Genomic DNA, 24,968 nt, shown 5'->3' with positions numbered 1-24,968 from the left:
AATATATTGAGTTTAATAAAGTAAAGAAAGACATCATTACAAGAATACATACGTTAACAACTTTAACTGAACTTAACCCCCACCCCCCCATCCTGTAAATTCAATGAGTCACTTGCCCAAGGGAATTGCTCTGGGCCCACTGATTGGAATTCCACAATTCCAACCCAGCCAGTCTTTCTGAAGACCCAGTTCTGTAAAGCATCACCTTCAACTTCTAGTTTTTATTCCATTTTATTTTATTTTATTTTATTATTTTATTTTTAGTTTTGATTTCTTAAAGTACAGGGAACACTGTAGAACCCATGAATCTTTGCAAATGTTTGTAGTTGGCTTCTCCATATCTACACTGAGGGTTTTGTTTGTTTTTAGCCACTTTCTAAGACCTTTTAATTTGGTTTTAATGGAATTTATTTCTTTTTGTCTCTATTCATTTGAAAACATGTTTCATACTTAATTAGACTATGTTATTACAATAACAAGTATGACTTGCATTAACACATTTGGGAATGAACAATGGACTCCCACACAACATGTGGGAAGGTACAACAGAGCAAAGATGGTAGCCTTAGCTACTAGCTCAAAGACTCTCCATCCACCAGGCTACAGGTATCACTCTCTGTCTTTTACAAAGAGGATGGGGAGTGTCTATCTGTGAAGTTTTTTACAGGGAGGGCAGCTGAATTAATTCTCAGAGATCAATAAAAAATTTGCAATACATCCAAGTAATTGACCAAAGCATTATCTTAAGAAGAAAATACTGTTAAGACAGATGTTTTAAATACATATTTTCTACTTATTTGTTTTTGTTTTTATTTTTTGGCTAATCTAATATCAAAAGCCAAAAAACTAAAAAAACAAAATGTAATAACTCATTTCAATCTGTCTAGAGTTGAATTTAACTATATGTTAGAATTATTTCTCTTCGGGATCCCTGGGTGGCGCAGCTGTTTGGCGCCTGCCTTTGGCCCAGGGCGGGATCCTGGAGACCCGGGATCGAATCCCACATCAGGCTCCCAGCGCATGGAGCCTGCTTCTCCCTCTGCCTGTGTCTCTGCCTCTCTCTCCCTCTCTCTGTGACTATCATAAATAAATAAAAATTAAAAAAAAAGAATTATTTCTCTTTTTGGGGCTTCTGGGTGGCTCTGTCAGTTAAGCGCCTGCTTTCAGCTTAGGTCATGATCCCAGGGTTCTGGGATTGAGCCCCACATGTTTCTCTCTCTTCCTCTGCCCCTCCCTCTGCTTGTGATCATGCTGTCTCCCTCTCTCTCAAATAAATAAAATCTTTAAGAAAATTATTTCTCTTTTTCCTCTTTGCTTATCTTCAAACACATAACTGTTTTCTGACATTACTTTTATGCACTAGGCCTTCCCTGGGATTTAAATGTCAAAGCACAGCTATATGCCACGCCAAAAGCAAATATAGTTTCTTTTGTCCTAATACATGCAATACATCAAAGAAGAATAAGGCTGCTGTTGAATCTTAAAATGGTTAATTCAACTTTTTTCTTCTCCCTTTTCTCCTAGGAGAGTTATCTCCTCTGGCATTTCACTACTGTACTTCTTCTTCTTTTTTTTAAAATAAGTTTTGTTACCCTCATATGCTATTTGTACTTAAAAATAAAACCACTTTGAAACCACTTCAGAGAGGCAACTGACTCGCATGTGGGTTCACCTGGATATGTGACACTTTCGGGTCACTGAACTTGTGTTTTTGTGTTAGATAGAATACTATGGCTTAAATGTTTAAGTATAAACAGGAATATAAAATCAATGAAGTCCAAGATAGAGAACAAAGGGAGATAAGGTAAAGAGAAAGACATATCTATAATAAAGAATCACAATATGAACTGTCATCACAATACAATCTGTCATATAGGAAAATAAAGCTGGTTTATGTAACTTGACTTTTTTCTGTTTATTTTGATCTGGTGATATGATTTTAGGACCCTGAATAACTCTTATCCTAAGGGTGTTTCCCCCCAAAGGAAATTCAGCTTCACACTTGAAAAATTGCTTATTGGCTCCAGTTCTCCCCAAATGAGTTCCAGCCAATCTGCTCTTTGCCCCTTTGGAGTTTGATGAGATCGGTCACAGCGTTGTCAAAATTCAACAAGGCACAATGTTTTGAATAATGTGTAGTTTACCTGAGAGGCTTTTGGTCTCCTTTACCCCTTTTGCAGAATTACCATGAAGTAAATGTGTGATATTCCCAGAAACATGGAGTTGTAGCAATAAGAACCTAATGGTAAAAGATAAAATCTCTCCTAATGTAAAAGAAGTTACAGGCACAGCCTGACACCAGCCTAACTGAGGACATGAACATTTTTTAAGAAACAACAGAAGGGGATGGTCAGCCTACAAATGTATGAAAAGGTGTTAGACCTGAGGCTGGCAGTTTGTGGTTAGCAAGAACCAAGTGAAAGAGAAAGAACATCTGGCATAAATGTTGTCACTACAGAAACATCCATGTTTGTGAGACAGGCCTTCCCTTTCTGATGGTGGAAATAATTTTTAGGTATTTCAATTCAAAGTTTTGGTTTTGTTTATTCTCCATGAAATTTTTCTTGCACTATGGCTGTTGACTCAGAAGGTCAATGAAACTGTCACACTGGGTGGGGGCTGGGAGCATGTACCTCTGGCCTTTGGGCCGAACAAAAGTTAGTTGTCATCTGGATTCAATTTCGGCAAGATTGTCTAAAACCAAGAGGCATTTGGTTTGAAAGAGCTAGGTCACTGAAAGCAAAAAAAAGAGGTGTACCCAAAGTATTAAGACAGTCGAAGTTCTGATCAGTGACCCTCCCCTACCACCTCAGCATTTGTCTCAGGAGGGATGTGATGTGATGTGATCTTTAGTAGGTATTTGTTGACTGAATGGATCTCAAGAGACTTAGACATTCTATGACGGTGGTAGTTTGTGCCCTGCTTTCTGCCTTTGGGAATCTGATTTATAGAGGCCTTGTGTCAGCCTGTGGTGGGTGCTGTAGAGTAGATGTAGAAGCATGACAAACTAAGGCAGAGGGGGGCCTAGTGTAGCTGTTCCCACCGAACACCCACCCATTCACACAGGCCATCATTCATTTAAGCTTGTATGCAGTTTACAAGAGATCAAGAAATCATAGCATGTCCCTATGAGGTCTATTAAAATGTTTAGATGGCTGGCAGGCCAGGAAAAGGGAATCTGGAGAAGGAGGGCAAGAGGGTGCCACATCTTGAGTGGCCACCATCCTGGCTTTACCCAGAGCTGAGGGGTTGCTTCTGGCCCTTGATTCTTGATGTTAAATGCACCAGTCCCAGACAAACTGGGAAGGGCTATCATGTCACACAGGATCTCAAATTCTGAGCTCAGCAGTACCCAAGGCATCATTCCATGGCCCGCAGAAATGGCTGCCAGAGCAGTGGGCAGTTGGGACAGAAGCCTCAGGGGGCTGGAGACCCACAGGGGAGCCCATAAGGAACTTGAGTAGAGGGTGTGGAACAGACCCCATGACAAGTAAGTTGTCTGATCCTGAACCAAGACTCATGCTGGAGGTGTCAAGGACACTCAAAATGGGACAGTAGCCCAAAAAGGGAGTTTGACTTTGGACTAAGTTTGAATCCCTTATCGACTGGTTATTATAAATGCATATAATACATAATACATATACAAAGTTATTAGGATTTCCAAATGTATGTGCTCAAATAGTTGTTTTTCTGCCACTGTGTAGAAATGAGAGCTAATGAGCAAATGAAGATCCATTTTAGAAGATAAAGAATGTTCCGTGTGTTCTTCATCTAAGATAGGACTGTAAATTTGAAACTTGCTTTTATAGAAACTCACAATCTCCTTCTGAACTGATAGTATGATTGTACTTATTTACTCTTCATCTTTCCAACACAGTCAGCTTAGTTTTGTGACAGACACTATGTCTATCCATATATATCCAATCCATATATATATATATTTTTCTTTCAAGGAAAAAAATCAAACTGGGTAGATGTTCTTGAAAAGAAAGCACTCAACTAAAAAATGAAAACTGGGTCTGTGATTATGCACTTCTTCCAAAAATATAATGAAGACTTAATTACTAACTCAACAATAGGATCCGGTCTATTCAGTTTTTCAAGGGGTAATTTCGTAGGCTGTGGTTAAGTTGGGATATTTACTCTTCCTTTTCCCTTCTCTGTGCTACCCAGAATGTTTACTGGTTTTGTTTCGTACTATATTTACAAGGGAGGTTACGGGAAAGGTAAAGAAGATTCTAATTCTAATGAACTACTTTTACTAGTTTTTCTACCAGCTGCTGCTCCTAACAGGATGAATGTACTTTGGTCTCTAAATGGCCATTTGGTACCCAAACTTCAGTCTCTGGGGGATGTCACTGGCATGCAGCCTAATATATCCTAAAATAAATTTACCATCTTCTCCTTCAAAAGCATTTCCATACTTGGAAATACGGTGTTCTTCCGTGTTCTGGTAAAAAAGAAAAAAAATTGCACTGGTTGATTCAAGAAGTGGAGGATGGGGAAAGGGCAGATGCTTTTGGCTCCAACAAAGATAAAACTTGACTCACAGTGACTTAAATAAACAGAAAATGCTTCTCTTCCCTTAAAAAAGGAGTGGTTGTTGACTCTGGCTCATTTGAGTTCTTGCTCATACAGCTCCACGCATCTGAACAAGGGCAGTGGAGCAGGCGTGACATCTGTATCAAGAAACTAAAAGCTTCCTCAAGAGTACCACAGCTGACTTCTGCTTACCTCCTAGTAGTAAGATGAGATGTGTCACATCATCATTCTTGACGACGACCAAGAAAATATATCTCTCTGGAGCTAAGCTATAAGGGTGGCCTTATGATTGATACAGAAATCACAACTAGGGGCACCTGGGTGGCTCAGTGGTTGAGCGTCTGCCTTCGGTTCAGGTCACGATCCTGGGATCTGGGGATTGAGTCTCACATCAGGCTCATCACAGGGAGCCTTCTTCTCCCTCTGTCTGTGTCTCTGCCCCCCCTCTCTCTGTGTCCCTCATGAATAAATAAAAAAAATCTTTTAAAAAATCACAATTAACAAGATGGATTGTATTATTAATATTACTCACAAAACAGGTAAATTTTGCCAGACCAGTCATGAACACCACCTACTTAAACTCAAAATATTTTAACACCACTTCCTTAATCCTTTATGTCCTGGGTAAGAATCCCAGACAAGTGAATCAAACAGTACCTCCACGTGGATTCACAAGTCTCACAGTCTGTAATTGCAACTCTCCTAAATTTACAGATTATGACCAGTACCTGCCAGGACCCCCCAGTGCTCACTCCCAGTTCAACCCCACACAATTCCCCCTTTGTGATATCCTGTGGGAGGAAGTGACCAAACCTAACTGGGGGTATTTTATAAGCTTTTTTGTTCTTAAATGTTCACACCTACAAAGAAGTTAGAATTGGACTGAGACTGGGAGTTGAGTGGACACCTGAAGACATTTGCTATGGGAAGCCCACAAAGCAAGGGCACCAGAAGCAGATTAGAGATGACAGTCACCCAGGTGAAACAAAGAAGTTATCTGCTAGATATTTTTTTTCATTTTCAGAGACTGTTCTAGCGACTGAAGTTTTGATGAAGGTCCTCCTCCCTAAGAGCAGGGTATCCTTCAAAGGGTAAAGCTACAGGCTTCCAATGTTGGAAGAGGATTTCTGCCCACTATTCACCTTCTCCCCTTCCAGGTCTATAGCTATTTATGATATATAGTTAAAGAAACCAGAGGCGCTCAACAGGCAAACATGGAGATTTCATCAGACACAGCATTTTATTGTGTAATCTGCAGATACACACTTCTTACTAACATATATCCAACTACTTTCCTGTCACAGCCACTAGCAGACCTTTCAATTCATGCCCAACACTGAATTCCTGATATTTTTTCTCAATCCTTGACCAATCTTCCCTACCATTAGTCTTCCCATTGGGAGATGGTGACTCCTTCCTTCCAGCTGCTTAAACTAAATAATTTGGGTGTATACTAAATAATCCTCTAATGCTTAATCCATCAAGAAACTCCTATTGATTCTATTTGCTAAATATATTTAGAACTGACTGCATCTCACTACCCCTTATGTCAGCACCCTGGTCTTAGGCCATCAGCACCTCTCACTTGGAGGTGATAATAAGCTTCTTGCTTCTACCTTTCTTCCTGCCACAGCCAGAGTTATTCTTTTTTTTTTTTTTTTTTTTTTGAGTTATCCTTTTAGACTGTAAGCTAGATCATGTCATTGCTCTACTCTGAAACCTGCAATGGCTCCTTAATTTCTTCAGAATAAAAGTCAAATTGCTTAAATAACCTACAGATCTCCAGAACTTCTCTGGCCTCGTTCCCCAGAACTCCATTCCTTGTCCTTCCAAATTTGCCACCCTGGCCCCATGCTGATCCTAGATCATGCCAGGCTGCTTAATTGCATTGACTGTTTTCTCTGTATGCCTATTTTCTTGCCAACAGAATTGGCAGATTCTGTGACTTCTTTTAGGTCTTGAACCAATATCATCTTTTCAGGAAGGCTAACTCTGACCAACCCATTTAGACTGCAACCCAACACCTCAACCTCCTGGAATGCCAGTGTTCCTTGATTTGCTCTACTTATTTTTTTTCATAGCACTTAATTCTTCTAACTTACTATGATTTTTTACTTATTTATTACATGCGTTCTTCTTCTGCTTTCCACAGAATGTGAGATTTACAAGTACAGGATCTTTGTATGCTTTGTTTAATGATGTATCCTAAGTGCCTAGAACAGTATCTGGCATCATGGCTACATCAGAAAATACTACTGGATGACTAATTCTCTAGTTTGGCATGCTTGCTTTTTTCTTGGTTCACTGCTGTGCTCAGAAAACAAACAAGTAAGAAAAACAAGCCACATGTAAATCCACACACAAAGATGCAAGCTCAAATCATAGGGTATTCCAGTACAACACACAGCAAAACCCCTTTACAATCATTCCCCCAAACTATTTCCCTAAGTTCTACTCATCAAATCATTGCAGCTGCTCCTATCATCGCCAAACATTTCATAAAAATTATGTCTGTGGTAGCTTTTCTATTTTTTGGCCCTATGTTCTCATTTATCCTTTTTTTTTTTTTTCAAAAATAGCACTCAAATCAATCAAGCTGAAATCTGAGAGTAGCAAAGTAAGAAAGAGCTAGCGTAGGCTTACTTAGGGAAAATTTAGATAGTTTGAAAATAAAATGGCAGAGATCGGGCAGTTGTAAAGTTTAAGTTAGTGAGAAGGAAAACATCAAACCAGAGATGGGCTGGGAATGTATCCTTACAGTTTTCTGGTGGGTCACTGTTATATGAGGACAAGCTGAAACCCCTACTCTCACATGGAAAAACACAGATTAAGGGGGAGTCATCAATGAGCTCCTCAATGGCTGGAATAAGATGAATACAGTCCTGAATCATATATACAAAAATACAACACTTCACAGAGTAAGATTTTGAACTGGAAACATTTTAGGTGAATAAAGAAATTTGCTCTTTCACATATTGGTAATTAATATACATAAGCTGTTGTCCTGATGATCATTTTGCAATACATATAATTATCAATTCACTATGTTGTACACCTGAAGCTAATATAGCGTTATATGTCAATTATACACCAATTTAGGAAAAAATAAGTCATTACCTTCTAAAAGTAGAGCAAGCAGAAAATAGATTCCCTAATAGACTTAAGAATCATGTGACGTGTCAGAGGTGACTACTTTCCCATAACTACTCTTCTGGGTTATCATTCTGGAGGATATAAAAGACATATTCTTTGTTCTGTCAGCTACAGGACACTTGGCAGTGTGGACAATGAGACTGATCCATTCTGAAAAAAAATACTTTGTATATTCCTGTATCTGCCAAAAATTGAAATCTGTATTCCCTGTTCTTCATCTTTTCTTGCATTGTTCTTCTCCTCAGAAATGATATTTGTCATTCTCTTCATTTACAAACATCCCATTCATTCTTTTGGGGCCAATTTAGTGCCTACTCTCTCCTTGGAAGTATAACATTAAAGTCTCAATGTCTTACCCGTAGTTCTTTGCTAGCAAACAATTTAAATATAATGTCCAGGATACATGCTGTTCGAAGTGAAATAGCAACATCACCATAAAAATCTAGCCTGTTTACAAAAGCCGAATGAATTAACTTGGGTGTTATTGACAGAAATTGTTGTATCATTAAAGCTACTGACATGGAAAATGGACAAGGTACTAAAATTACTCAATATGCTGTATACCTATTACTAAGAAGGAAAATCTTCCTGTATGGAAAACAATTAATAAAATTTTATAGAGAAATATCAAATATCAGAAATATAATCTTAAAACATTCATCTCTCAGTTTTTCTGATTATTGCTACCCCTTGCTTTAGGCAGAAATAATACCTGTTGCATTACTGCTGGTTCAAAAATTAGGAAGATATTCAACAGGATGAGTATTTACAAACATGTAATAGAAATGAGAACTATGCTAGGTTATCAGGTCTTATTATAAACATATAAGGCTTTAAAAAAAGTCACATTCTATAGCCACTATTTGAACTGTCATTTACCATTCACATGGATACAATTTTATTGAGATTATATAGAAGCAAACTAACTGCATTATAGATGATTTTATATATTTTTAAGTTTTATTATGTCTTTGAATGACTTTCCTAAGGATCTCCTCTTAAATGAAATATGGTGGTTAGAGACGGAAGGTCTACAATTTGTTGGGGGCAGACTGGGACTTCTGAAGCTTTCATCTTCCCAAATATAAAATTAATACAATTATTCTTCAGGATAAGATAGCCTTCTCATAAGAGATTTGAATACAGTTTAGAAAGTCACCTAAATTCACCAGGTTAGATTCAACACAAAGTTAGCTATAGTTCATTTATGGATGAAATATCTCAAAAGGTGTTTTATGGTGGAATGAAAGGCACTTTTTAGAAGTATATCAAGGTTAGTGTAAGTAATGATGTCATAATACTTCATGTAAGAGTTGTATGTGAAAAGTCAACTAAGTTTCTATTAAAAAAAAGTTCCTCCTTAGATTTGAAAAAAATGAATACAGATTAGATTTTGCAATATTTCAGCATATATATTTTGTAAGCAGACTCAATTACATTAAATATTCTGCTTCAGTAAATTCCCATACTGCCTGCCAATATTTTTAAAAGTTTCTTTTCCTTCAGACGAGGGCTCCAGAGGGGACAATATGCTGAGGATGAGTCGTGACCAAGACAAGGAGATAAGGGACATTTCTGCTTCTGAGTGTAGGAAGCAAATTGTAAAATAAACCGAGTTCCTTCATAACTCAGCCATTGCTTGCAAAATTACAAAGTGGGGACAATTTGAGGTCGGATGAATGACTGCGTACCTGTCAATGATGGCACACATGTCGATGCTGACATTTGCAAAACTCCCCGGCCTCCTCTGAGCCACTTCGTATAAATTCACCAGTTGGTCGTCCACTTGGATGAGCTGCATGCATCCTTGGAATGAAGGCTGAAGGACGGAGTGACTGGAGTTATTCATCTGGTTCAGAAAACCTGTGAGAGAAGAAGTGGAATGTTATATTCTGTGAACGGTGTGCCCCACTAACATTCCTCCAGGTGGTTTCCCTCACCACAGCCATCCTGTCTCGTTGATCCTTGTTGACGTTGCACTCAATGTAAAAGAATTGAATCTTTTGAGAAAGCATATTATTTCAGGAGGAAGAAGGCAGGGCTGAACCCAGGCCAATGTTTGTCTCTGGGGGGCCACCATGCCTCCTATTTTATCTGTGGCATTTTCTTTCTCACTTTGCACATCTCCCTGTTCCTCTGCTCTTAAAGACTCACTGCTACAGTTCCTCACCTGACTCTCTCTTCAGAGATTAAAACATAAAACTTCAGACCTATCCCAACTATCCCACCACCTTTCTTTTATGCCTTCAATATTTACTTCTATTTTCTTGGTTCCCTACAGGCCTGTTCTTCAGATGTCAAGAAGCTAAACTATTATCGATCATGATGGATTTTTCTTATGGATTGTCTAACTCAACTCAAAGAGATATTTGCATTACAAATGATTTCCCAATTTATAAAATCCAAAGAAACATTATAAAGAAAAAAAATTAGGAAGAAAGCTCAGCCACCCTCCTCTGAATATCCATCTTATATAGCTAATAGGGTATAGGGAGCATAAATGAAAAAGGCAATAAATACTAGTGGTTCTATTAGGGAATGGAATATATACATATGAAGTTCAAAATTAAACATTAAAAATTTTATCACAACTTTAAGACAGCAACACCAGTCAATTACCTACATTATGCCTTTTTAATAGAAAAAGGCATAATTCTTATTATGTGTATTAAATTTGTAAGCCACAGGAAAAACTATTTTTTATCCCATTAAGTATCTCCAGAAAAATCTCAAAAAAGCTTTTACTTCTTATACTTTACTTACTTACCTCACACCAAGTTTACCTACTAGAGCAAATCTGAACTGTACTAATTTGTCTGCTTAGAATTCTGAAGTTATTAACATATTCATTTCAGTCTAATACTGTAGCTATAGAAAAATTTATACAGAATGGGTTGTGATCAAGATGTGTCATTAAGTGGATAAAAATAAATTTCCAAGAGAAAACTTTTCTGAAAAATTGACCATGAAGTAATTTTTGTAGATGTCCTTTTTGATTAGTAATAATAAATTAGGACAATAGAAACCTTCTTTCTTCCATTACTAATGGGGTATGGTATGTAAAGTCTAGTAATTATCATTTGAATTCCTTTTAAGAGTTAATTACAGAGCCATGTATCATTTTCCACCAACACACTACTATTTAAAAACAAGGTTCTATTTAAATCAATTTCTTGACTTAAAAAAAAAAATATATATATATATATATATATATATATATATATCAGACTCTACATCCAATGTCAAACATATGGCATATATATTTTTTCCCTAAGTCACATTTTTTTTTGTCATTTTCATTAAGTTCGACTCCTCAGAAAACTGCTGATCTTAGATAAGTGGCCCATTTAGAGTAGTTGTATGCATACATATGATTTTCAATCTGTTTAATCAAGATAAAATTGAATGGAATATAATGTCTAAACTTAGAAGAGAGAAAACATCCAGCTGTAACTTTATTGACTACTCTTAACAAGACAATCATTTGGTTCTGTTTTTTGAGTACTTGGGAGTCTCTAAATATCCACACTAGCTTTGAAATATTTCAAAATGTGTAGGTCTGTTTGTGAGAATAAGACCTCTGAAACAAAGCAGCTGCGTAACACAGATTACTATGAATTGGACATAATTAAGTTCATAAAACAAGACTTCATCAGTCACTCATAACAATGTTCTATTTGGCCCTGATAAATTCTGGAGTTTGAAATTGTCAAGTCCCTTCACTTTTCTACATGGAATACATTCTAGGAAGATAATTATAAGACAAACTACTACATATCCATTAAAAATTTGGTGTTTTTTTTCCTTTCCTTGCATTATCTTTAATATCTCCAAGAGGAAGCCCATTAATCCTTGCCCCTGGTATTCACACCCTTTCATAGTCTTTTTCTACAATGAATTAGTGCTGACTCTGGACGGTGGAAAAGTATTAAGTGGTGGCTTTGTGTGACTTCTGATGCCAGTATCCGGTTTGGTCTCTCTGACTGCTAACTGATCATTTCATGAGCAATCATGGAAAAGCCCACGAGAGATAATAAATCATGGTTTCCAGCTATTAAACTTTGGGGTGATTTTTTATGCAATAATGAGTACCTAGTAATAAATTTAGTATGGGAGGGGAATTGCAACAAAACCTAAAAATGTGGCAGCTACCTAGGGATTGGTATGCACAAGTAAGTGGGAAAGGCCTTGAAAAGAGTGTGAGCAGAGAAGCCTGATGGCTCTTGAGGAGGTCGTCAGTAATGGCTTACAGGAAAGTGAAGAATGAATGTGATTAGAAATGAGAGAAAACTGGAGCCTGGTTATGCTGCAGCAGGAAGTTTAATAACATCGTGATAATATGGGAAGGAAAAATTATATTTAATGCATTAGGTAACCTAGCTAAAGACATTTCAGGCACAAAATTCTGATCATCTATCTATAGGAAAAAGAAGAGAGAAAGACTAAAGGAAAACCAAACTGTCCAAAGACAGCAGGACTTGGTGGATTTGAAAATAAAGTAGTATTTTCTCAGTTCTAGGCTCTCCAGATGGTAAAAATGCAAAAATTGAGGTCACTTTCAGGCAAAGATCAACTAGCAGTAAAACATAATGTAAAGATAGCAATGAGGTGTGACTGTGATATCCATCTTAAGACTTCCAAAATGTATTAGGTGGTGCCTCAAAGAAGCATTCATTCAGACTAGAGAACTGCTAGACATCTTATTGGTATGTCTTACAGATTCACTGAGTTAAGCAACAAGGGTTCTAATAATGTTAAGGGCATTTTTCCCTTAGCATGTCAGCGGAAGTCCAATGTAAAACACCCTTATCTTCATCAGATTCTGGATGTGGCTTTTATTTAATGGAATAAACCACAATAACATTCATAGGAAACCCACAAATTATACAACAGTCATGATTCTGGTAACACCACCATCCTGGACTAAAAAGAGACAGAGATGGTACAGAAGGAAGCTATATCTTTAGGCTCTAAACTTCTACAGGCAAGAACTATGCAGCTATAGGCACAGCCTACTTTTTACATAAAAAGGAAGCATTGATCAGAGTGATAGAACTGTAACCAGAGGGCAGAGCCAAGATCCATGAAGAAACACTTCCAAGAAATATTAGGGGTGAGTCCTAATCCAGGAATCACCAACATGTACCTGATTGGAGTTTAGAACCACTATGGATCAGTTACTTCTGTGTACCTCTTATTTCTCCCTTTTGAACCAGAAAGTCTAAAGTGGTTACTCTATGCCTATCTGATCATCATATGTTGGATGTGTGGTGGTACACAATTCGTTCACAGGTCTTCGGACAAGAAGCTGTATCTAAACAACTTCCTTTGTTCTTAGACTTTCCTAGGAACTTCGGGTTGGTATGAACTTGACTCAGATGATGAGTTGCTGGATTCTGAGCAGATCGTTTAATGGAATGAAGCTATAGGGGTCTTCGGAGGAACTAGGGTACTTTTTCATGTGGGGAGAGACATGAATCTTTGTGTCTCAGAGGACAAACTATGGTAACCAATCTCCAAGACAGCCATAAATCTCCTCCTGCTATTCATACCATGTGGTTCCCTCCCACACTGAATCAGTGCTGACCGTACAACAGAATATTGCATAAGTGACAGTGTGTCTGTGACTTCCAGGACTTAGTAATGAAAGGCATTAAAGGCTTTACTTTGGTCTCTGGGATCCCTGGTCTGAGAAGCCAGCCCCTATGCCATGAAGAAGCTCAAGCAGCCTGATGCAGAGGCACTCAAGTAGAAACGAAAGAAGACCTAACCCTGAGCAACAACTCACTAGCCACATGAGTAAGCAATCTTGAATAGAGCTTTCAATCCTAGTCAAGGCTTCAGATGATGGAGGCTGCAGGAAACATAAAACTGCAACCTCATAAGAACCTCAAGCTAGAACTTCCCAGCCAAGTTGCTTCTGAATTACTGGCCCACAAACAAGGATGAGAGAATAAGGTCTTACTGTGCTGGAGACACTAAACTTTGAGGTAGTTTTTATGCAGCAGTCAAGAACATATTGTTTTCTGCATTTGTTCCCTTTCTGTACAGATATAATTTTGGTAAAAATACTAGTGTATTAGTGTCTGTGATACTTGCAGTGGCCACTCTATAGTTCAAGAATTAACCTACTTAGTAGATTAATAGCAGAACTCTTTGGTGATACAAATTTGCAGCTGGGATTCTGAGGGTCAGAAATGAAATAGATATAAAATGGATAGAGAGTTAAACTTAATTGAAATTTGCCACATTAATAGGAAGATTACATAGAATGAAGAGATTAGCTTTTGTTTGTTTTGGCGTAGAACTTTAAATATCTATGAATTTGGAATAAAAAAATGCAATGTGTACACATGGGTTGTTCCCTGGCTCCGTGATCTGGCAGGGTGACACCCACGCTAATCATCACCTTGCAGCTTGCACTGCCTCTCACTACCAGCGAAAAGTGGAAACTTACCCTCTTTGCAGGGTCCTTATAATTGTGTAACCTAACTGGCACTTTTGAGATTTCTGTTTCAAGACTTCGCACATGAAAGCGTCATATCTGATTTGAAGTCTACTCAGTATTTTATTATTCTTGCTGACAAAAAGCCTTAAAATTTTAATTCAGAAATACATTAGTGAAAAACATGCTGATACTTGTTTTGGCATCAAAACACCAATCTAAGCAGTTGTAAGTCAGAATGTGAACCTGATGGGACAGAGAAAGCAAACAACAGGCAATAGGTTTGAAACTGCATATGGCTAAAGCCACAAAGTATATGAGATTTCTCAATTTATACTTATTTTAAAGTTGGGAAGTTTGGGGTGAGAGAGGCTGGTGGGATGAGGTAAGAATGCTAAAAAACACATTTAGTTATTCCTTCTAATATAATCTAATATGACTATGCAAAATGTCTACTTATCTCTACTGGTTACCCAGCAATTCACCCAGGTGAGGGCTGGAATCCCAGCCAGCAGGTGTTAGAGCAGCTGAGTGTGAGCTCTGTGGTCACTGGTGCCTGCACAGCAAGAGCAGGGAGGCAGCATATCCACCCAGCATGGCTGGGAGAGTGACTACAATATAGGCTGAACGAGCAAGTAAATAAGTATATTGAGGAGAGTGGGAGCCAGGTTCTCACTGTCAGTAAAGGAGGGTACAAGGGAAAAGTGTAAAATCTTGAGTGGATCTTGTGGGTTTTGGATTGAAATTTTATCTATCCAATCCAACCAAGGGGGGCCCTTGTGGTTTTCAGTTTTATACAGCTAGTTACAGAAACAAATCTAGCTGCAATTGTGTATGTGCACAATATACAGATGGTTCCTACCATTCACTGAAGATGGTCTGGGAGCAGGGTTACCCCCAGAAGCAGTAAGTGCTCCTATAGTTCAGATCTTAGTTTCTCTACTGAATAAGACCAGGACATCTTGGAGAAATGGCTGACTCCAGGGGGTCAGGAAAGTACAATGGGAGCTTGGAACATTCTACTGCACCCGAAAGTAAAAAAAAAAAAAAAAAAAAGTGCTCAGAATGGCTAAAATCAGAAAGACAAGAGATAATAGGTGTTGGTGAGAATGTGGAGAAAAAGGAACCCTAGTGCACTGTTGGTAGGAATGTAAACTGGTGCAGCCACTGTAGAAAACAGTATGGAGGTTCCTCAAAAAATTAAAAATAGAAATATAATCAGATCCAGTAATTCCACTACTGGGTATTTACCCCTCCCCCCAAACAAAACAAAACAAAACAAAACAAAAACACAGATTCAAAAAAGATCTAGGCACCCTTATTTTTACTGCAGCTTTACTTACAATAGGTAACATATGGAAGCAACCTGAGTGCCCATTAATAGATGGATGGATAAAGAAGATGTACATAAGAAGAATATTATATATATATATATATATATATATATATATATATATATATATATTACTCGGTCATCAGAAAGAATGAAAAAGAATGAAATCTTGCTATTTGCAAAGACATGGATGGAGCTAGAGAGTATTATGTTAAGTGAAAAGTCAGTCAGAGAAAGATAAATATCACATGATTCCGCTGATACATGGAATTTAAGAAACAAAAACAAATGAACACTAGGGAGAAGCCAAGAAATAGACTCTCAACTAGAGAGAACAAACTGAGACTTACTGGAGGGGAGGTGAGCAGGATGGTGGATGAAATAGATGGTGGGGATTAAAGAGAACACTTGTGATGAGCACTTATGCAAGTGTGGAATCACCGTATTGTATACCTGACACTGATACTACACTGTATGTTAGCTGGAATTTAAATAAAAATTTGGAAAAAGAAAAAAATAGAGAAAGGAAAATAATTCATTTTATTTTTTATTTAAGTTTTTAGTGGGGGGGGGTGGGCAGAGGAGAGGGAGAAAGAGAATCTTAAGACTCCAAGCCCAGCACTGAGAGCTTGATCTTACAACCCCGAGATCACAACTTGAGCTGAAATCAAGAGTCAGATGCTTAACTGGAGCCACCCAGGTGCCCCAATACATTAATTATCTTAAAAAAGTGAGATCTTGCCATTAAAAAAAAATTATTTATTTATTTATTTATTTATTATTTATTTATTTATTTATTTATTTATTTATTTATTTAACAGCGAGAGAGAGAGAGAGAGAGAGAGAGAGAGAGAGAGAACAAGCAATGGGGAGCAGCAGAGGCAGAGGGAGAAGCAGACTCTCCACCAAGCAGAGAGCCCGATGTGGCGGGGGGGGGGGGGGGGGGGGGGGCGGCTGGATCCCAGGACCCTGCAATCATGACCTGAGCTGAAGGCAGATGCTTAATGGACTGAGCCTCCCAGGTGCCTTGAGATCTTGCCATTTGTGACAACATGGATGGACCTGGAAGGTATTATGCTAAGTGAAGTAAGTTAGAGAAAGATGAAAATAATATAATTTCACTTATATACAGAAATTAGCAAACAAAACAAATGAACAAACAGAAAAGCAGAAACAACCCATAAGTGCAGAATACAAATCAATGGTTGCCAGAGGCCAAGGGTGTGGGAGGATGGGCAAAGTGGGTGAAGGGGAGTAAGAGGAAAGGCTTCCAGTTTTGAAATGAACCAGTCACAGGGATGAAAGGGACCCCACAGGGAATAGTATAGCTTTGTATGATGACAAATGGTAACTACACTTGTAGTGAGCACAGCATAAGGTACACTTGTCAAAATCTTGCACACCTGAAACTAATGTAACATTGTGTGTCAACTATTTTAAAAAAGAAGAAGAAGAAGAAGAAGAAGAAGAAGAAGAAGAAGAAGAAGAAGAAGGAGAAGAAGGAGAAGAAGGAGAAGAAGGAGAAGAAGGAGAAGAAGGAGAAGAAGGAGAAGAAGGAGAAGGAGAAGGAGAGGAGGAAGAAGAAGAAGAAGAAGAAGAAGAAGAAGAAGAAGAAGAAGAAGAAGAAGAAGAAGAAACGCTCAAAGAATGACGGGGCCCATGTCAGAATGACACAGGAGCCAGCCTGATGTACATTTCCATTACTCAAGTCTAGACAATTGGAGCACCAAATACATAGTTTGAGCATTAAAACATATTATGAGTATCGAAAGAAGGAAGGAAGAGAGGGAAGGATAAATTTATACGTCATATCTCAATGAAAAAAAAAAACAGTAATCCATGAGTCCACCCACAAAAACATGAGTAAATAAATGGAAAGGGCCCGAATCTGTTTCTATAGCACAATGCTAACTACTAAATATATATAAATATATAAATATATATTTATATATGTAAATATATAAATATATATTTATATGTTAATATATTATATTATATATTTTATATATTATATATATTTTAATATATTTTATATATATTATATATATATTTTATATTATATTTTATATATTTATATGTAAATATATATTTATATATAAATATCCAGTATATATATATACTGGAATTGGAAAGTCACCATTTGGCAACCATCACAATAGTAATTAAATCAGACAACAACTATCAATTGATACTCCAACGAGTGACTAAAAGATGAGGAACAAACAAAGTGTCTAAGTGGGTCCCTAAAAACATATTAATTTATTTCAAAGGGAATAGCTGTCATTTGGCAGCAGGGAACAGGAGAGACATCTTTGTAATCAAGTGATCCGAGGTATCACCACCAGTCAAGGGACTGAGAACGCGCTTGGACCCTGATAAGAAGCAATGAGCAGCGCACAGCACCACCTGGTGGTCCTCCTGCCCAAAGCGCACAAGGTAGGCGCTGTCCTGAGGAAACAGACCCAAATAAAGGTCTTCAGGAGTGACCAGGCTGTGGAAGCCTAGAAACAGTGGAGGATCGGATTCCTATTGACGACACTGTGGAGGCAGGAACACAGACATGACGGGTGACCCCAGCTGGGGCCTTTCTGCTAGGTGGGACATTACTGGATGGGGTAATGTAAGGAGGTGTAAGTTATATCGGTGCCTTTTGTACTTTTCTTGGAATTTTATTTTTCAACTTTTAAATTGTCTGAAAATTAAAACTTTATAATAAACTTATGTTCCGGAGGCGGGGCCAGATGGCGGAGGAGTGGGGTTCCTAAGTCACTTGTCCCCACCAGCTCACCTAGATAACTTGCAAACCAGCCTGAACACCTACAAATTTGACCTGAGATTTAAAGAGAGGACAGCTGGAAGGCTACAGAGAGAAGGGCTTTGGCTTCTAACAAGGTAGGGAGATGGAGAATAAATAAATAAGAAAGAATCCATTGGGAGAGGGGCCCCCGCGAGGAGCCAGGCTAAGGGGGCAGCGAGAGCCCTCGGGACAGGAAAGTGCAGCCCCGGAGATGCAGGAACTTTAAAAATCCACCCCGGATTCTTCCCAGATGTAAAGGCGCTTAGCAGGGAGCTCGGGCAGGATCCCAGGAGGGGCAGTGGAGCCCCCAGGTTCCCAGGGTCACTAGCAGAGGAGGTGCACCCAGGCGAGAGCGCACCACACCCTGCGGCCGAGCTCCCTAAGGGGCTGGAGCGAGGACTGGGAGCAGCTCGGGCAGTGCAGGCCTCGGAGCCCAGGGCGCCGGGGGACACAGCCCAGGATCCGGCCTCCCCCCGGGACAGGCGGAGGCCGGGAGGGCCCAGGACAGCAGGGATGCTCCTGCCTCCAAGGGGCCCTGAGCTGGGCGGATCAGTGCCCCCCGCCCCTGGAGCATCCAGGCCCCTGCGGACTGGGCGCTGCGGTAGTTACTGCGGGAGCTGACTCCAGCGCTGGACAGCTGGCGGCCACCAGTGTGGTTGTCCCTCCTGGTGTCACCCTGTGCCTGGGACTGAGCAGGGGCCTCACAGTATAAACAGCTCCCACTGAGCTGTGCACCTGACGGGGGCGGGGCAGCTGCCCCAGGTGCACACACCTGAGAATCAGCACAGCAGGCCCCTCACCCAGAAGACCAGCTGGAAGGACAGGGGAAGAGCAAGTTCTGGACCAAGCAGTGCTGGAAGCTTCAGGACCAAGAGGAAATAGAGGGAATATAATATATAGAACAAGGGGGTCCCCCCCCTTTTTTTAAATTTTTCTTCTTTTTTCCATTGTAATTCATTTTTATATCAGACTAAAAATTTCCAATGTTTTCTCTTTTCCCACCTTAACTACAATATTTTACCACCTCTTCATTTTTAAGTTTCTTCCTATTTAATGTTCATATTTCTACAATTACATGTCTTAGATATTTTCCCACTTCTAGATTCCCTTCAACATATTCAATTTAAGTTTGGGAGATACACGAGATACGGTTTTTCGTTTCTCTGCCTCATTTTCTTCTACAGTGGCAGGAGTTAATACCTTCTAAAATATGACCAGCATACACCCACGTGGTATGCCATGCTGGTTCATTTTGTGAGATTATATTCTCTCTTCCTTCCCATTCTGCCCCCCTCTTTTATCTTGTTTATGTTTTGGTGGTCAATGTTGGGGCTTTCAACAAGTATTGCTTGTTTATGTAAATTTGGGACTGAGCATTTTCTAACATACAGAACTTAATACACTCAGAACCAAGAGGATCACCCTCTAGGACCCCTCAGGGAGACTACATTCTCCCTCCACTACAACTTTTTTCACCACCACCATCCCTCAGTCCCCCCCGCCCTTTTTAAATCTTCTTCCTGTTTAATTTTTTTTTCTTTTTTCTTCTTCCTTGGGGTTTTTGGCCTTTTATTTTTTACTACTTTGTTTAAAATTTTGTTTTTCACTTTAGTGGTCCTTTTGTTTTATTTTTTTCTGATCTTTTTCATTTTCTGGTCTCTGACCTCATCAGAATCATCTAGAGATGAATTTACTTAGGTTGTGGTTGATGTTCTTGAATCAGCCCACTCATACAGCCACTCTGCACTGAACAGAATGACTAGAAAAAGAATTCACAACAAAATAAAGAATCAGAAACAGTACTCTCTGCCACAGAGTTACAGACTGTAGATTTCAACTCCATGTCAGAAAGCTAATTCAGAAGCACAATTATAAAGCTACCTGTGGCTCTAGAAAAAAGCATAAAAGGCTCTAGAGACTTTGTTACTGCAGAATTGAGATATTATCAGGCCAAAATTAAAAATAAATTAATTGAGATGAAATCCAAACTGGATGTCCTAATGATGAGGAACAATGAGGTGGAAGAGAGACTGAGTGACATAGAAGACAAGTTGATGGTAAGGAAGGAAGCTGAGGAACAAAGAGAAAAATAATTAAGAGACCATGAAGAAAGACTAAGGGAAATAAATGGTAGTCTGAGAAGGAAGAATCTATGTATAATTGGGGTTACATAAGATGCTGAGGGGAGAGAGGGCCACAAAGTGTATTTGAACAAATCATAGGTGAGAACTTCCCTAATTTGGTGAGGGAAACAGGCATTCAGATCTAGGAGATAGAGGGGTCCCCCCCCAACAATCACTAAAAACCATTCAACACCTCAGCATTTAATAGTGAAACTTGCAAATTCCGAAGAGAAAATTCTTAAAACAGCAAGAAACAAGAGATTCTTAACCTATATGGGGAGAAATATCAGATGAACAGCAGACATCTCCACAGAGACCTGGAAGGCCAGAAAGGGCTGGCATGGCATATACAGGGTCCTAAATGAGAAGAACCTGCAGCCAAGAATACTTTATCCAGCAAGGCTCTCATTCAGAATAGAAGGAGAGATAAAGAACTTCCAAAATAGGCAGAAACTTAAAGGATATGTGACCACTAAACTGGCTCTGTAAGAAATATTAAGGGGGACTCTGTAAAGGAAAGAGGACACCCAAAGAAATAACCCACAAAACAGGAATGAATTAGTGACACAAAATTTATATCTTTCAATAGTTACTCTGATTGTGAATGGGCCAAATGATCCCATCAAAAGATCTAGGATATCAAACTGGATAAAAAAAATCAAGACCCATTTTTTGCTGTCTACAAGAGACTCATTTGAGACCTAGGGACACCTCTGGCCTGAAAATAACCATTTACCATTCAAATGGTCTTCAAAAGAAAGCTGAGGTAGAAATCCTTATATCACATAAATTAAAGTTTCTCCCAGATAAGAGGGACGATGTAAGAGATGAAGAGGGACACTGTATCATACTTAAAGGGTCTATACAACAAGAAGACCTAACAATCATGAATATTTATGTTTCTAATGTGGGAGCTGCTAAGTATATCAATCAATAACCAAAGTAAAGACATACTTAGATAGTAATACACTAATACTGGGAGACTGCAACACAGTGCTTTCTGTAAATGACAGATCTTCCAAGCAGAACATCTCCAGAAAAACAAGAGCTTCAAATGATACATTGGACCAGATGGATTTCACAGATATTTACAGAAGTTTCCATCCAAAAGCAACTGAATACACATTCTTCTCAAGTGCACATGGAACTTTCTCAAGAATAGATCACATACTGGGTCACAAATCAGGTGTCCACTGAAACCAAAAGATTGGGATTGTCCCCTGCATATTTTCAGACCACAGTGCTTTGAAACTAGAACTCAATCACAAGAAGAAATTTGGAAGAAACCCAAACACATGGAGGTTAAAGAGCATCCTACTAAAAGATGAATGGATCAACCAGAAAATTAGAGATTTAAAACGATTCATGGAAACTAATGATAATGAAGATACAATCCTTCATATTCTTTGGGATACAGCAAAAGCAGTCCTAAGAGGGAAATACATCACAATACAAGCCGCCCTCAAAAAATTGGAAAAACTCAAATACACAACCTAACCTTGAACCTAAAAGAATTGGAGAAAGAATAGCAATTAAAACCTACACCAGGCAAAAGAAGGGAGATAATAAAGATTTGAGTAGAACTCAATGAAACAGAGACCAGAAGAACTGTAGAACAGATGAACAGAACTAGGAGCTGGTATTTGGAAAGAATTAATAAGATAGATAAATCACTAGCCAGCCTTATTAAAAAGTAAAAATACTCAAATTAATAAAATCATGAATGAAAAAGGAGAGATCACAACCAATACCAAGGAAATACAAAGGATTTAAAACACGCATTATGAGCAGCTATATGTCAACAAATTAGGCAATCTAGAAGAAATGGATGCATTTCTGGAAAACCACAAATTACCAAAACCCGGAACAGAAAGAAACAGAAAACCTGAGCAGGCCAATAGCCAGCGAGGAAATTGAAGCAGTCATCAAAAACCTCCCAATACACAAAAGTTCAGGGCCAGATGGCTTCTCAGGGGAATTCTATCAAACGTTTAAAGAAGAAATAATACCTATTCTACTAAAGCTGTTCTGCAGGATAGAAAGGGATGGAATACTTCCAAATTCGTTTTTGAGGCCAGCATCACCTTGATTCCAAAACCAGACAAAGACCCCACCAGAAAAGATAATTATTGACCAATATCCCTGATGAACATGGATGCAAAAATTCTTAACAGGATACTAGCCAATAGGATCCAACAGCACATTAAGAAAATTATTCACCATGACCAAATGGGATTTATCCCCAGATGCAAGCATGATCCAACACTCGTAAAACAATCAATGTGATAGATCACATCAACAAGATAAAAAACAAGAACCATATGATCCTCTCAATAGATGCAGAGAAGGCATTTGACAAAATACAGCATCCATTCCTGATCAAAACTCTTCAGAGTGTAGGGATAGAGGGAACATTCCTCAGTATCTTAAAAGTCATCTATGAAAAGCCCACAGCAAATATAATTCTCAATGGGGAAATACTGGGAGCCTTTCCCTAAGATCAGGAACACGACAGGGATGTCCACTCTCACCACTGCTATTCAACATAGTACTAGAAGTCCTAGCCTCAGCAATCAGGAAAAAAAAAAAAAGACATAAAAGGCATTCAAATTGCCAAAGAAGTAGTCAAACTCTCTCTCTTTGCAGATGATATGATACTGTACATAGAAAACCCAAAAGACTCCACCTAGAGATTCCTAGAACCCATACAGCAATTTGACAGTGTGGAAGGATACAAAATCAATGCCCAGAAATCAGTGGCATTTCTATACACTAACAATAAGACTGAAGAAAGAGAAATTAGGGGGTCAAGCCCATTTACAATTGCACCCAAAAGCATAAGATACCTAGGAATAAACTTAACCAAAGTGATAAAGGATCTATACCCTAAAAACTACAGAACACTTCTGAAAAAAATTGAGGAAGACACAAAGAGATCGTAAAACATCCCATGCCCATGGATTAGAAGAATTAATATTGTGAAAATGTCTATGCTACCCAGGGCAATTTACACATTCAATGCAATCCCTATCAAATTACCATGTACTTTCTTCAGAGAGTTAGAACAAATCATCTTAAGATTTGTGTGGAATCAGAAAAGACCCCGAATAGCCAGGGCAATATTGAAAAAGAAAACCAGAGCCGGGGGCATCACAATGCCAGATTTCAGGTTGTACTACAAAGCTGTGGTCATCAAGACAGTGTGGTACTGGCACAAAAGCAGACACATAGATCAATGGAACAGAATAGAGAGCCCAGAAATGGGCCCTCAACTCTATAATCAACTAATATTCAACAAAGCAGGAAAGACTATCCACTGGAAAAAGGACAGTCTCTTCAATAAATGGTGCTGGGATAACCAGACAGCCATGTGCAGAAGAATGAAACTAGACCATTCTCTTACACCATACACAAAGATAAACTCAAAATGAATGAAAGATCTAAATGTGAGACAAGAATTCATCAAAATCCTAGAGGAGAACACAGGCAACACCCTTTTTGAACTTGGCCACAGCAACTTCTTGCAAGAAACAGCTATAAAGGCATAGGAAACAAAAGCAAAAATAAACTACTGGGACTTAATCAGGATTAAAAGCTTCTGCACAGCAAACGAGACAGTCAACAAAACTAAAAGACAACCTACAGAAAGGGAGAAGATATTTGCAACTGACCTATCAGATAAAGGGCTAGTAACCAAGATCTATCAAGAACTTATTAAACTCAACACCAAAGAAACCAACAATCCAATCATGAAATGGGCAAAAGACATGAACAGAAATTTCACCAAAGAATACACAGACATGGCCAACAAGCACATGAAAAAATGCTCCACTTCACTTGCCATCGGGGAAGCACAAATCAAAACCACAATGAGATCCCACCTCACACCAGTGAGAATGGGGAAAATTAACAAGACAGTAATAACAAATGTTGGAGAGGATGTGGAGAAAGCGGAACCCTCCTGCACTGTTGGTGGGAATGTGAACTGGTGCAGCCACTGTGGAAAACTGTGTGGAGGTTCCTCAAAGAGTTAAAAATAGATCTGCTCTATGACCCAGCAATTGCACTACTGGGGATTTACCCCAAAGATTATATGCAGTGAAAGACCAAGACACCTGCACTCCAATGTTTCTAACAGCAATGTCCACAATAGCCACACTGTGGAAGGAGCCTCGGTGTCCATCGAAAGATGAATGGATAAAGACAATGTGGTCTATATATACAATGGAATATTCCTCAGCCATTAGAAAGTATGAATACCCACCATTTGCTTCGACATGGATGGAACTGGATGGTATTATACTGAGTGAAGTAAGTCAACCAGAGAAGGACAATCATCATATGGTTTTACTCATATGGCGAATATAAGAAATAGTGAAAAGGATCATAAGGGAAAGGAGGGAAAATGAGTGGGAAAAATTAGAGAGGGTGATAAAACATGAAAGACTCCTAACTCTGGGAAATAAACGAAGGGTAGTAGGAGGGGGGTGGGCAGGGGAATGAGGTAACTGGGTGACACGCACTGAGGAGGGCACTTGATGGGATGAGCACTGGGTGTCATATCATATGTTGGCA

The 24,968-nt window shown here is 38.8% G+C and overlaps 1 protein-coding gene across 6 annotated transcripts in view; it reads right to left on the bottom strand.

The window, feature by feature from the left end:
• The window catches only part of CNTNAP2 (contactin associated protein 2), a 1,976,111-nt gene that overhangs the window by 835,205 nt on the left and 1,115,938 nt on the right, over positions 1-24,968 (bottom strand). For all 6 annotated transcript variants that reach the window (XM_072777573.1, XM_072777574.1, XM_072777575.1 and 3 more), the window contains one exon: positions 9,387-9,558. In XM_072777573.1, the coding sequence (XP_072633674.1) occupies positions 9,387-9,558 (172 nt within the window). The remainder of the gene's footprint in view (positions 1-9,386; positions 9,559-24,968) is intronic.

This window comes from Canis lupus, chromosome 15 (assembly GCF_048164855.1).
Source record: "Canis lupus baileyi chromosome 15, mCanLup2.hap1, whole genome shotgun sequence".
Lineage (NCBI taxonomy): Eukaryota > Metazoa > Chordata > Mammalia > Carnivora > Canidae > Canis > Canis lupus.
Note: the sequence above shows the minus strand (reverse complement) of the source record. Positions and strands in the feature narration are given on the sequence as shown.